The 14,536-nt window shown below is 46.6% G+C and overlaps 2 protein-coding genes across 7 annotated transcripts in view; both read left to right on the forward strand.

The window, feature by feature from the left end:
• TSPOAP1 (TSPO associated protein 1) overlaps positions 1–2,362 on the forward strand; it is a 36,220-nt gene extending 33,858 nt beyond the window's left edge. For 4 of the 6 annotated variants that reach the window (XM_089493249.1, XM_089493251.1, XM_089493254.1 and 1 more), the window contains one exon: positions 157–2,362. The gene's annotated coding sequence lies outside the window, so the exon portion shown is untranslated. The remainder of the gene's footprint in view (positions 1–156) is intronic. The other 2 variants (XM_089493250.1, XM_089493252.1) reach the window with 1 other exon arrangement.
• LOC149287068 (eosinophil peroxidase-like) lies at positions 974–14,534 on the forward strand. Its single transcript, XM_089493512.1, has 15 exons — positions 974–989; positions 1,963–2,091; positions 5,120–5,203; positions 5,398–5,491; positions 6,019–6,194; positions 7,646–7,772; positions 8,038–8,167; positions 8,302–8,508; positions 9,034–9,352; positions 10,068–10,228; positions 10,343–10,598; positions 11,325–11,495; positions 12,131–12,368; positions 12,824–13,023; positions 13,700–14,534. Coding segments are annotated over exons 1-15 (2,310 nt in total). The 3' UTR covers positions 13,702–14,534.
• The last annotated feature ends 2 nt before the right edge of the window (positions 14,535–14,536 follow it).

Here is a 14,536-nt window from a genome sequence, read left to right on the forward strand (position 1 = left end):
TCAAATACAAGTTGGAATAGACCCATTGAATCGATGGGATTACTCATATGTTGATGCAGTGGGTTTGCATGATCTTAAGAATAGCCAAGAGGATTCAGAGGAACTCATGTCTTTATCTTTTTAGTTCCTACTCGCCTTTTCTTGTTCTTTGTCCAGCAGCTTTCAGAAGACTATGAGGTGCAGCTTCCAGCTCTTCTTGGCAGATGGGAAATCCCTTTGCTTCTTCCTCTTTCAAACTAGAGGAGGGCCGTTGTCTGAAAGGGAGATCTTTCTCAGCCCCAAAACATGATGCCCATCGCCCTTCGGCCAAAGGAGAAAAGACCCTTCTCTCCAAAGAGCAAAGAACTTGGGTCTGAGAAGCAGAGGGACCATGCAACACTGAGCCAAACAGACCATATTGGGAATAAGGGGAATTCTGTTGTCCGGAAAGTTTAACCATGATGGCTTTTGGGGAACTGCAGGACACTTTGTGAAGCCGGCAAGGAGAGAAGGAAGCTATAGGTTTCTCCAGAAGCGTGTCCCTCAAGAACGTCCCTCAAGATACCGGTTCTCCAGCGTGTGTCGTTCAGTAGACCTTCTTCACCTTCCACGATCCCAGAAAACATCTCCTGTCCTCGAAGTTCCATTCATCCCAGAACGTTCTGCTTCCCACCAGACTCTTCCAGTTGGATTTTTCTTGGGGGATTCCTTGGCGTTCCCAGTTGGTGGTACTGGGATGAAAGTAGCATCATTGGACAACTGGGTGGAACGCTTTCCACGCGGCATCCAGATTTGCACACAGTTGGATCCTTGGGGATATTGAACATAACATCTTCCCTCTTGTGGGTTTTTTTGGGGTCATTTAAGTCATGCTAGAAGTGAATGTTTGGAGGGGGGGATTCCTCCTTGCAACCCATTCCATGCTTCCCCACCTGATACCAAAATCTGGAGACCACAGTTAGGAGTGGTAAGATCTTCTTCACCTATTAGTAGGATGCCCAAAGACCAAGGTTGGTGGTATATTTGGGGATGTGGTTATATGTCTTTGAAAAGTTTTGCTGGCTTACAGAAAGGCTTGCCTTGGGCACCGATGGTGTTCCAGATTTCCACCCAAATTTTGGGACTGGTGGGATATCAGGGCTTTTAGACCCAAGAGGTTTTGGAGGGTCTCCCAAAAGGGAAACCTTGTTAGATCCATCTGGTTGTGCTTTCTGTCCTCCGCACCTCCAAGCCAGGATGGTTTCCATGTCAGTTGGGCAGCGGATCCGCTCTGGGTTTTCAGCTAGGCACTGAGCTCCATTCCTAAGTTGGTTTGGCACCTGGAAGAGCTCCTTTAACGCTGGTCAAAACCTGGGATGGATTCACTAAAATATATGCCGTTTACCTAAATGCAGCTGGTAGTCCCAGTCACTGAACCACTGGGACATTGGTTAGTTGATGGTGAAATATATTCCGTTAGATGGATTTTTAGGCCTTTGCCTTTAAATTCCATTAAAATCAATGGGTCCATCTACACCGTCGAAGTAATGCAGTTTGACACCGTTTTAATGGCTGAAGCCCGATCCTATCAAATCCTGAAATTTGTAATTTTACATGGCCTTTAGTTTGCCAAAGGATGCTTGGGTGCTTCGCCAAACTATAGATCCCAGGATCCTGGAGGATAGTTGGGTCCATGGCGTTTAAAGCGGTGTCAAATGGTATTATTTCGATGGTGTTGACGCACCCTGTGAAGTGGACGCAAAATAGACACTAGATCTCCTCCGAATGGAGACGGCGAGGCGCGTTTCCGTTCCCCGGAGGATTTTCAAGCGAGGGAAGAGACGATAGATAACTGAGACTCGAGTTTTTGAAATCTTCAGGGGGAGCTTAGGACACTTTGGCAGTCCTCCCTCCTTCCGTGCCAAACAAACAAGGCAGCGCAAAGCTTTCGCCTCGGAGACTGAGATGGCTGACGGCTTCCGTGTCAAATCCTTTCCTCCGCAGGTGAATCCATTCTGGGTTCTAGTCCGAAATTGGATGGCACTGTCAATGGGAGGAAAAACCTGGAGTGGATTCACCCGTCCGACTGCCACGGACGCCGCCAGCGACGGCGCGGTCTCCGGTCTGCCTTACGTGAGTTTTCTAGCTGCCAAGCACTTATATATTTTCGCGGGAAAGAGGGGCGCAATGGCACTTACCAGGGAAAGGGGTGCACCCCTTGGGCCAAGGAGGGCCCATTGTGTGTGAGTGTGTGTGTGTGTGTATGTGTGTTGTCGGGTTTTTTTTATTTTACAATATAAGAACTCTATGGTGTGTCTCCCATTCGTGCCGCCGACATGTTCCTTGCATGTTTGTAATGGAGAGGGTGCCATTTTCCGTGTCCCGTTCGCTCCGAGCCATTCATGTTGGGGAGGGAGGGAGGGGGGGTGTATTCGGACGTTGTTTTTATTTAAACAAAAAACAAACCTAATTTATTACATTAAAAGTCTATTTTCACAAAAAAAGCGAGCGTGGGCGGTCTAATGTTTATTTCCGCTCCCCCCGAAGGGTTGGAAAGAGTGGCCATTTGCAGAGAGTCCGTAAGCATTTGCAAAGGAGTGCCGCAATTACAAAGAGTCCACATGGGTTTCTCAAAAGAGAAGTTAAGCCAAACTAATCTTATCTCGTTCTTACTTGGATAAAATAACCAGCTTGGTAGATAAAAGGAACGCCGTGGATGTAGTTTATCTTGATTTCGACAAGGTCCCCCATGATATTCTTGCTAACAAGTAAGCAAAAGGCGGGCAAGGCAAGGCGGCTGTTAGGCGGGTTTTATATGTTGTTAGCCGCCTTGGGTCCCGCTTTGGGAGAAAGGCAGGATAGGCAGCAAAATGGCTCCTCTTCGTCATCCTGGAGAGAAGTGACCGTTTGGGTGCCACAGGTCCTGATCCCAGTTTGTCATTCAACATCTTTTTCACCCAAGCCATTGATATAGAAGCGGAACAGAGGGCATACTTATCAAATTTGCAGATGGCACCAAATTAGGAGGAGCAGGTAATACCCCAGAGGAGAGGATCAACATTCAAAAGGACCTTAATAGATTAAAAAAGCCAGGCCCAAACTAGCAAAACTAAAGCAGAAATGTAAAGTACTACACTGTTGCAGGTACCATATATATATATACACTACGCTATAGACATGCTAGATATGCTGCTGGGTGAGAGCATTTGCAAGGGCATTTCTTACACTGTACATGACTGGGCTTCTCTTGCAGCCTTAGGCTTCCTGGAATTAGCATTACCACAGACATACATACATATATATATATATATATACGTTCATACTGGGTGTAAGGGGAGAGAATAAATGGCTCAGAAACTTCCTTGACAGAAGTTGCATTGCAACATTTTTTTTTAACCGAAGCGTCTGTTTCTCAAACGGTGGTTTTTCCGAGGAAAAGGTGTTGCAAGGAGCCCGAATCGTGACGACTTTGAGTCCAGTCCTCAGTTGACCCTCACATAGGGTCAGTGATGGCATTGCACTAAGGACATATAATAATAATACATGGATCCATGCATCTAAATTAAAACTAAAAAACTAACCTATAACACTAAACGCAGATGACCTCTGACTCTCTTCCCCTGAACATTACTAACTATAGGGAGAAAAATAAGCATGGGGGGGATATATATATATATATTATTCTACCTTTACAGATCAAAGTAAATTAAACTTACTGGGATTAACCGCAAATGATAACATCACTTATTGCCCAACCAACTTTTGTGCAACCCAAGTTTCTGCAAGGCCTTGCAAGCCGGTGTTACTTCTACAAAAATCACCTTTTTTCCCGGTCGTCATGAAATGGCTGCTGAAGCCAAACACGCATTGAGACGTTGGTGCAACGTGTTGGAAGTTGCAATGCCCATGCTTCGGTGTTGAAGGTAACCCTGTGGATGCTGCCCAACAAACTATAACCAGAGATGAATTTTTAATGTTTAGGTAGGAAAACCAGGTGCGCAAATGTGGAGAGAATCTCTAGTAGTGCAAGGATGGAGGATGTGTCACCCTCCAGAAGTTCTGGGTGGACTCCAGGTCCCATCATCCCTGATGGAAATGTTTGACTTGCACTGCAAAGGGTCAGACACACCATTGCAATGCAAAGTATATGATGCCAAACTCAACGTGCAATTGTTGCGGTTGGGTGCTTTGCAGTTGTTTCCAACTTGTGGTGACCCTAAGACTTTGTTCCTCCAGGTGTTTTGGACTTCAGCTCCCAGGATTCCTGACTGTTGGCTGGGGGCTTCTGGGAGTTGTAGTCCCAAACACTTGGAGGACCAAAGTCTTGGGGGTCACCAAAAGTCGGGAACAACTTGAACGCACTCGGCTGCGACAATTGCACATTGTAGTTGGCCATCCTATGCTTTGCATTGCAATGCGCAGTGTGGTTCTGCATCTGCTTTGCATTGCATTGAATTGGGTCTTGACCAGGTTTGTTCAAAGGGGGTTTGCCTTTGCCTTCCGCTGAGGCTGAGAGAGTGTGGCTCGCCCAAGATCATCCAATGGGTTTCCATCACCAAGCAAGGATTTGAACCCTGGTCTCCAAAGTCCAACGCTCAAACCAGGGCTCCGTGCCGGTTCTCTTTCAATGGAGAATGCAACAGATTGCTTTGGAAACGCTCTGACAACAAATAAGAATAACTGTTTTGTTGTTTAAAGGTAAGTTTTAAAAGTTGGGAGGGGCAAAGGAAGAGGGAGTGGCTTTTTTCTCTCTCCAATAATTGGATATTCCCCCCCCCAAAAAAAGGATAACTCCGCCTTCCAGTTGTCGCCGGGTAGAAAAGGCCGGTTGGCCAACAGCACGTTGCTTGAGGTCAGTGGTTGCAAGATGGCAGGTGAGCAAAACAAGGCTTTTTCTCCTCTTAAATGAATGCTTCCCTATGTTTAAAAATGCTTTTTAATTTGAATTATTTCAAATAAGTATCTACAGCAAATAAATAACTACATTATTGCAAAGAACTCTGCAAAACTGTATTTCGTGACCCATTTTCAAGCCCACTTTGGGGACCCTCTTTCCAAACTCAGACTAAAATTCAGAGTGGATCCAACCCCCCAAACCTGGGATTTTGATTCGAAATAACTTCCTTTCCCCTCTTTTAATAACTTTGTGTTTTCTTCCTAGCCACGAAGCTGAACTTACTTGCCCTTTTGGGAGTCCTGGGAGCCATGGTGGAGTTGCGCCGAGCTGGAAACCCTCCTTTGCATGGTAACGTTCTCGCATTTCTTGCCATGTGCGCAAGGGCTTTAAAATGGGTTTGCGACAGGGTTGGGTGCATGATCCGCATTGCAGAAATAATGCAGTTTGATGCAATTCGATGCAATTCAATGCAACTCTAGGATTTGTTTTGGGGAAAGTGATATTATTATTGTTGTTGTTATTATTATTATTTGTGTTTCTAGCACTTTCCAAGAAGCTGGGGACCTCGCGTCTTCTGAAGACAGTGGAAGAAGCCAAGGCGCTGGTCGACGCCGCCTACGAACGCACCCAGGAACGGTGAGCGGTCTATTTTCGCACAAATATCGGCATTAAAATGTGTGTTTTTACACTTATTGTGCACCATTTTGAGTCTCGAACCATGAAAAAGAAATAATAATAATAATAATAATAATAATAATAATAATAATAATAGAAATCTGTCCTTATATTGGGGCAGATCTTTAGATTTGCAAGACTGCTGCAGAAATTAAGTGATTGCATACCACTTTAAATGATCGATTCGTTCATTCATTTAGCACCAATGAATCAATTCATTTGTTCGTTTAGCACCAATTGATTTATTGGTGCTAAATCAATTGATTGATTTAGTACCAATTCTCTGAAGGTAGGAAGTGCTTAATGGGATCTCACTGTACATTTATAGACTAATTGATTGATTGATTGATTAGTTTAGCACCAATTCTCTGAAGACAGATAGTACTCAGAGGGGTTTAACGGGCCATTTCTGGATTGCGAATTTGATTTGCAAATTTTAACAAAGGGGTTTTTTTTCTTTTAAATAACTATTATTATTGATCTTCCAGGTTGAGGGAGAAGCTGCGGAAGGCGATGGTCGCCCCGGCCGACATCTTGGTGTCTTTCAAGCAACCGGTGGGAGAAACGCAGATGGCCGTCAAAGCGGCCGACTATTTGCATGTCACGCTGGAGCTCTTGAAGAAGCAATTGCGGCAAGCCAGGGCAAGAGATTTCAACATCACAGGTGCGCCGGAAATCACGCATAAACCATGTGCGGAACAAATCCGAAACTGTCACAAGACATCAACTGGTGGTGACTTTATGGCAATGGGGCCACGGATCCATTCTAGGCTTTACCTCAAGCTAAATCTTTCTCTATGTTTCCTCCTTTAAAAAGGCACATTGCACTTCCAAGTTCTGGGTTCGGATGCCATCATTGCGCAGGAGTGGGACATTTGCAATGTCACCTCTGTCGTCGGTTGCAATTCCCAGTATCCTTGCGCAATGGTTATGCTGGGGATGCTGGTGGTTGCAATCCAAAATAAAAACCTGGAAAGGTTGCAGGGTTTTGATCCCCATCCTGGAAAATGGGGACCGCTTGTGTCACCATTCCCAAGGTTTGGTTTGGTTTGGTCCTCCGTTTCTTTTGGATTTCAAGCTCCCAGAAGCATCAACCAACTTGGTCAAGAGTGAGGAATGATGGGAGATGAAGTCCAAATCATCTGGAGGGCCAAAGGTTCGGACATTAAATGCCCATGTTTAGTCTCCCAATTTTGGCCACATTGTGGTTGCTGCCAAACATCCAAATGAACAAAGAGAAATCGCCTTCAATAACAAAGAGTTCTTATAATGGGAGAAAGGCGGGATATAATAATAGTAGTAGTAGTAGTAGTAATAGTAAGTACAATGTGTCCAAAGGTAACCCCAAAGACCTGAGGTTAAAACAACAGTTGAAACCAGGACATGAGTTTGCAAGTTTGCAACAACTGAGCTCTTGTATTGCAAAAGGGGAAAAGCACCTTTGCAACTGATTCGGAGGCAGAAGGAAATGGCGTCAGAGACAAGCTACAAAATGGGTAAAGATTAGTAGTATTACCTAAGAGGCGGATGAATCTAGCAGGTCCCTGGGCCGGCGCTTTGAAATTAACGAGACCGTCCAAAAGCAAACCGGGAAAGAGACCTGGCTGGGATCCCGCTTTTGGTTGCGGAAAACGCGTTTTCGGAAAGGATGTTAACCGGTGCATGGAAAATATCTGTAGGATCGAGGCAGCATACAATCACAATAAAATACAACACAATAATACAATAGTATTATTAACTTCTCCTGCTGCACATAAAGAGAAAACTTGCAGGTGTTATTTATGTCTGTGCTGCGCACTGTGAATGTTCAATGTTTTTGCGCGCCGCCAATCCGGTTCCTTTAGCGCATTGATTCCCCAACCTTTTGGACTTCAACTCCCAGAAGTCCCAGCCACCAGCCAGGGATTCTGAGCATTCAGGTCCAAAACGTCTGGAGGACCAAAGTTTGGGAACCACGGCTTTAGGGTCTGCGCTCCCCGGTTTTCTCTGTGGCCATCTTTTGAATTCCTTGCAGTCCTTAAAATAAAGCAGTGAACCAATTCAGAAGGGAGGGGGAAAGATCTACCTGCTTTGGGCTACCATTTCTCATTTGGGGCTACCGTTTATTTCCTGCAGATGTTCTTACCCCGGTGCAGATGCAAACCATCTACAAAGGAACTGGATGTTGCAAGCAAGAAACCAGGACGAATCAGTGTGATTTCAAGAGTCCCTATCGGACCATTACAGGCGAATGCAATAACAGGTATAATACTACTACTACTAATACTAATACTACTACTACTAATAATAATAATAATAGGTCAGGGATCACACAACATAGTGCCAGTTAAGAGTTCATCTAAGGTGTATTCCTTATGTTCAAGACTTTATCACTGCCGCGATCGCTCCCGAGAGCAGAGGCTGCGCAACATGTTTTTCCGGAGCAAACTTCTACTGTACTTCCAAAGTCCTTTTGCTTCCTCCTTGAAATAATAATGTTTATTGGCTCTTTTGGGGGGACGCGGCAGACGAATCCCGACTTTGGGGGCTCAGAACCGCCCTTACGCCCGGTGGCTCCCGCAAGAGTACGAGGACGGCGTCTCTCTCCCGCGCGGCTGGTCCGAAAGCAAGCTGTATTTTGGATTCCCTCTGCCCAACGTAAGACGCTGGTTGCTGGTTGTTTGTCTGTCTGTTTGCTTGATGGTGTCAATGTGGACTTCTGGACCTCCGTTATATCATTCATTCATTCAGGGTCCAAGTGCAGTAACGTCTTTCCTTTGGATCCCCCTCAGGTCCGGTCGGTCTCCAACGGCATCGTCCGCTTCCCCAATGAGAAGCTGACGGAGGACAAGCACCGTTCGGTCATGTTCATGCAATGGGGGCAGTTTCTCGACCACGACATGGACTTTGGGCCCAGCACCACGGCCACCCTCACCTTCGTCAAAGGGGTGGATTGTGACAAGGACTGCACCAAGGCGCCGCCATGCTTCCCCATCATGGTAGGTGGCATTGCTTCTTCCCACAATCCCATAAAAACGGGAGAACCTATAGGGAAGTTAACCTTCTCTTTTCCATCATGAAGCTCCTCCTAATGTTGAGGTGGAATCTGTTTTCCTATAGCTTCCATCCATTGCTCCATTGGGTCCTGTTCTCTGGAGCAGCAGAAAACAAGCTTGCTCTCTCCTCTTTGAATACTTAAACAGGGCTCTCATATCAGCTCTGAACCATCTCTTCTCCATACTAAACATACCCAGCTCCCTAAGTCTCTCCTCATAGGACTTGGTGGTTTCCAAACCAAAGTGCTGGGATTAACTAGGATTTAGGGATTTGCCTATGTGTTGAGTCACCAAACAACAGTAAATCCAATGAATCTATTCAAAATGAATCAGGATTTGGTCCTGAATGAGCAATTGGCCTTGGTGAGCAATGAAGACCTGGACCTTGGATATGTCGGCGGCTGGAACGGCAGGTTTAGGGTCTTGGTTTTGTTGGATTCCAAATATCTGGCCCCTTTTCCCTGGCAGATCCCTCCCAACGACCCCACGAAAAAGAAGGGCAACTGCATCCCGTTCACCCGGGCAGCTCCGGCCTGCAACGGCGGCTACGCCATCCGAAACCAGATCAATGCCCTGACACCCTTCATCGATGCCAGCATGGTTTATGCCAGCGAGGTGAAATGGGCCCGGGAGCTGAGGAACCTCACCAATAATCTGGGGCTGATGGCCATCAACCAGAAGTTCACGGATCGAGGGCTGGCATATCTCCCGTTCGGCACCCCGGAAGGCTTCCCGGACCTTTGCCCAAGGACCAACCCCATGTTCAACATCTCTTGTTTTTTGGCAGGTACCTCATTCGGAATGGTAGATTTTGGGGAGAAAAAGCAATAAGAGAGTCCCTTAACATCTGGAGGGGAATGGCCATGAATCATGGTGCTTGGGAACCGATGGTTCAACTCCCTTTTCCATCATCTGCAGCCATGAGGGACGATGGCATTTGCATTTCAGAGAGATCTAGAGCAGCAAGAGTTCTCTATCAACAGTCTAAGTCATTGCTCCAGGAACAAATCCATCCTAGTTATGTCTGTAATGGCCAATGTTTCTCATGTCACTGGGGCAGAACATCTCCTCTAGGTTTGCAGAATTAATGCGGATTGACACCGCTTTAACTGCCACGGCTCCATACCTTGGATTTATAGTTCCTTGTGGCACCAAAACTCTCCGACAGAGAAGGCTTAAGGTCTCACAAAACGACATAGCTTTGAGTCGTCATGGCAGTTAATGCTGTGTCGAACTGCGTTATTTCTGCAGCGCAAATGCAGGCTAGGTTTGGGATATAGCTCCTCTACAGTTTGGACTACAAGCCAAAGCAGATTTGACACTAGTGATGAGGATGGGGACCTTTGCAGACAGCCCAGAATAGGGGAAATCAATGCAAGCACAGAGTCCTTGCAAAAGGTATGCCAAACAATAGTTATGATATTTCAACGGTGATAATTCTTGACTCTTGCGCTCTCTCTCTCTCTCTCTCTCTCTCTCTATATATATATATATATATATAGGGGACAACCGGGCGAACGAGATGCCAGCGTTGGCCGTCCTGCACACGCTCTTTGTCCGCGAACACAACCGCCTGGCCACCGAGCTGAAGAGGCTGAATCCGCAAAAGAGCGGGGACTGGCTCTATCAGGAGGCGCGGAAAATCCTAGGCGCCGTGATCCAGGTATACGTTAAGTTGGCGCAGAATACTGAACCGATTCCATTTACAGGCTGCACTTTCGTCCAGATGTTGTTGTTTTGTTCTTTTGTGTAACTCACCCCTCTCTTATGTTTCCAGAAAATCACCTACACCGAGTTCATCCCTCTCCTTCTGGGCAACTCCATCTCCCACGCCGGGCGCAACGCCTGGAACAGGTACCGGGGCTACAACGAATCCGTGGACCCTCGGATCGCCAGCGTCTTCACCAACGCCTTCCGCTTTGGGCACGCCATCGTGCGCAACGTCGTCTTCCGCTTGGACAGCCAGTATCGGCTCCAGAGCCAGACCCCGCTGCAGCAGGAGTTCTTTGCTTCGTGGAGAATCATCAAAGAAGGTCCGTCTGCTTCTGGGTTTCGGAGCTCTGAGACAAGGATGGTAGATAGAACTAGTTTTCTATCCCCTTCCATGTCAGAGGGGCAGTGAATCCACTCCAGATTCTGGTTAGTTTTAAGGAGCTCTCCAACTTACTTTGGAGAGCTCTGTTAAAACCTGGCATGGATTCCCAGCCCCATTAACATGGGATCTAGCCGTGGCCACGACCTGAGAACCACAAGGGGACACACTGTCCAAAATGTCCCCCTAACCCTAAAATGACTAGAAATCCCATTCTAATATTGATAAACAGATAATTACTTTCATGCTAAGGCACCCCTGTTGTCTCTTTAAAGAGCAAATTGATGCCCCAGGAGGAGGAGGAGGAGATGATGGTGATGATGATGATGATGATTGTGACGATGATGATTTACCCCTTCTTTGGTCAGGAAAATGTGGTCCATGGAGGTCGAAAAGCCTTGAACGGAGGCCAAGGTGTAATGGATGATGGCTCCCATGTCGGTGGGATAGGAATCCACTGCAGGTTTTAATTGACACTTTTAAAGGAGCTGAACCTAGACACGGTTTCCTTTACAACGATTCAAAACCTGGAGTGGATTAATTGCCCCGCTGACATGGGAGCCACTGGGAAAAAGCATGGCGTAACGGATCGAGTGCTGGGACTTGTTATGGAAAACATCGCCGAAGCTGTGCAGGTCTTGCAATATCCATTTTCCAATCCTTCCAGGAGGTATCGATCCCATTTTACGAGGGCTGATCACAAAGCCGGCCAAGCTGATAAGGCAAGACCAGATGGTGGTGGAAGCCATCCGAGACAAGCTTTTTGAGCAAGTCATGCCGATTGGGCTGGACTTACCTGCATTGAACATGCAGCGGGGCCGGGACCATGGCTTGCCAGGTATGTTTGGAAGGTGCAAGCTGTGGGATTCTTGTATCCCCCAAAAGGATCATTTTGGGGATTTGGGAGAGGGTCCCACGTTGTTCTTGGAAAGTACAGAATATTCCCAAATAGTCTCGTCCCTCTTCAGTATTTATATCAATGACTTAGAGGAAATCCTTATCAGGTTTGCAGATGATAACACAACAGGGAGGTGTCACTAATGCATCGGGAGAAAAAGAACTGTTGGCAGCAAAGTCCAATTTTAAGCATTTATCTTGCTCAGGGTTCTCTATTGCAAGATAAACAAGGCATTTGAATGAGGTTAAGTTCGTCAGGATAATATGACTGAGTACATAATGATGACTAAAAAAGTCTAAGAGCCAGATGGCGTAGTGGTTTGAGCATTGGACTAGGACTTTGGAAACCAGGGTTCGAGTTCTGGCTTGGCCATGGAAACCCACTTTGGCAAGTCACACTCTCTCAGCCACTGAAGATGGTCAAGGCAAACCCTCTCTGCAGAAACCTAGCCAAAAAATCCCCCTACGATAGCTTTACCTTAGGGTTGCCATGAGTCGGAAACAACCTGACGGCGCACAACGACAACAACATGATAAAATGCAGTACAGTTGACCCTTTTCTCTCTCCTCCAACAGGTTACAACGCGTGGAGACGCTTTTGCGGCCTCCCGCAACCTCGCAACGAGGCTGAGTTGGCCAGAGTCCTCCAGAATCCCAGTCTGGCCAAGAAGTTCATCCAACTTTACGGGACGCCCAACAACATCGACCTCTGGGTTGGCGGCGTGGCCGAACCCGCAGTCCATAACGGCCGAGTCGGGCCGCTCCTGGCCTGCATCCTTCGCACCCAGTTCCAAAAACTCCGGGACGGGGACAGGTGAGTGGGGAGAAAGCGGGAAAACCCCAAGACTTTGGGGTTTTTTTAATCTGAGGATCCAAGGCTTGGGGTGGTTTAGATGGCAATGGATCAAGCTTTTAAGCTTCAGCATCCAGTAGCAATTTGTGAGTTCTGCATTCGTTGAAGTGATGAATCCATGGCAGATTTTAGCCTATCTTTGGGGTTTTCTTGGCCAGATTTGTCCAGAGGAGGTTTGCCATTGCCTTCCCCTGAGGCTGAGACAGTGCAGCTTGACTAAGGTCACCGAATGGGTTTACATGGACGAACCAGGAGTCACAACCTTAGTCTCCAGAGTCATAGTCCAACATTCAAACCATCCTGAGTCCCCAAAAAAGTCCCAATAACTCTATTCGTCTTGGTACTTGTCTGGATGACTAATTCCTGGAGGCTGATGGATCCCCGTGGTCCGTTTCCCCCCTTTTTCCCCCCGCCAGGTTCTGGTGGCAGAACCCTGGCGTCTTCACCCAGTGGCAGCGCAACGCCCTTGTCCAGGTCACCTTGTCCCGCATCATCTGTGACAACACGCACCTGCGCCAGGTACCACGCTTTGTCTTCCGGGCCAACCAATACCCCCGGGATTTCGTCAACTGCAACGCCATTCCCCGGCTGAGCCTCTTCCCTTGGAAAGCAAAGTGTGAGTCTGGGCATTGAGGGTGGCGGGGAGTGGCATGGACCCCAGCGTCCGCCAGGCCCTCCGGAGATTATTCCAGGGCTTGGAAAATATCCCTATTACTTGGTTGCCGTTCTGCTTGGGACTTACATAAATGGCCTTAACATCTGTGCGACACTTAGCTGGGTAATTTTGCAACGTCCGCATTGCCATGAGTTGCAACATGCGTGCTTCCATGGCACAAGGATGGAGCGATAGATACGGAATCATAGAATAACGGAGTTGGAAGAGACCCCAAAGGTCATCCGCCTCAATCCGTAGGGAGAGGTGGGATATAAATAAAATATTATCATTATCATTATCATTATTATTATTACTATTATCCAATTCAACCCCCTTCTGCCACGGAGGAAGACACAATCGAAGTCCTTCTTATGACAACTAGCCATCCATCCTCTGTTTAAAAGCCTCACCACCCTCCGAAGAAGCGTCTTCCGTTGCCAAAAAGCTCTTACCATCCGAAGGTTCTTCCCAATCTTTAGACTTACCTCTTTTATGTTCTATAGCCCAATGGACAACAAAGTCCATCACGGCACAGCCATATATATATATATATATATATATATATATATATATACATACATTTCTCATTCAAACTCCTTCCTTTAACCACGTTTTCTCCCTTTTTTTTTTCCTGCAGAAGGATCACACAGACCTTTCTCCTGGCGATGGATTTTGTTCCCCTGCAGCTACCATCCATATCCCTACAAAGGCTTTCCAGACATTAACTGTGGGTTAAAAAGTCCACTGCCAGAGCTTCGTTCTCGCTCTGAATGTTCTTTTCACCAATGCTAACCCTTGCTTCTTATTACTTTGGCTTTTCTGCAAACAGGCCTATTCAAATTGCTAGCGGCTTTGAAAAAGTCACGCAACGAAGATTGTAAACATGCTGTTGCATCGGAGCTGGTTTTAGTGAGCGTTCAAGCTTGGTTTGCTTTAAGGCGCATCTATTTCTCTTTTGGGGAGTCCATGGTATCCATAGACCTCTCCTCTAGCACCGCATTGCCAGTGAATTGATCTTCTTCCTATCGGCTTTCTTCACTGTCCAGCTTTCAGAACCAGGCGTAGAAATTGGAAATGTATTGGCATGGACCCTCTTGACTTTGGCATTCAATGCTATATGTTTACAATAGAGGATAATGCCTAGGTCCTTCAATAAAGACCTAGCCTTCTTCTGATTCCTTGACTGCAGTCTCCATTTTGACTCTTTAACTCTTCCAATGCCTTCAATGTCTGCTTTAAAGTTATGTCAGCTATCTTTGGTTAGCGTTTTTGCTACCTGAATAACCCTGGCTTGGCATTTTCTTCTTTGGCTTGCTATTTACTGCTCTAAACCCATCTCAGAAATTGGATTCAGCCCATCGGAGATCTCCTTAAAGCCTGCATTAGATTTGCTGTTTTGCAAGAGTGAAATTGCATTTGTTTTGGAAAGGGTAGGACCACCTAATTGGTTAAATAGATCTGCTGTTATTGAAGC

Source organism: Sceloporus occidentalis, unplaced genomic scaffold (genome assembly GCF_023333645.1).
Source record: "Sceloporus occidentalis isolate IW3139 unplaced genomic scaffold, rSceOcc1.0.p SCAF_64, whole genome shotgun sequence".
NCBI lineage: Eukaryota > Metazoa > Chordata > Lepidosauria > Squamata > Phrynosomatidae > Sceloporus > Sceloporus occidentalis.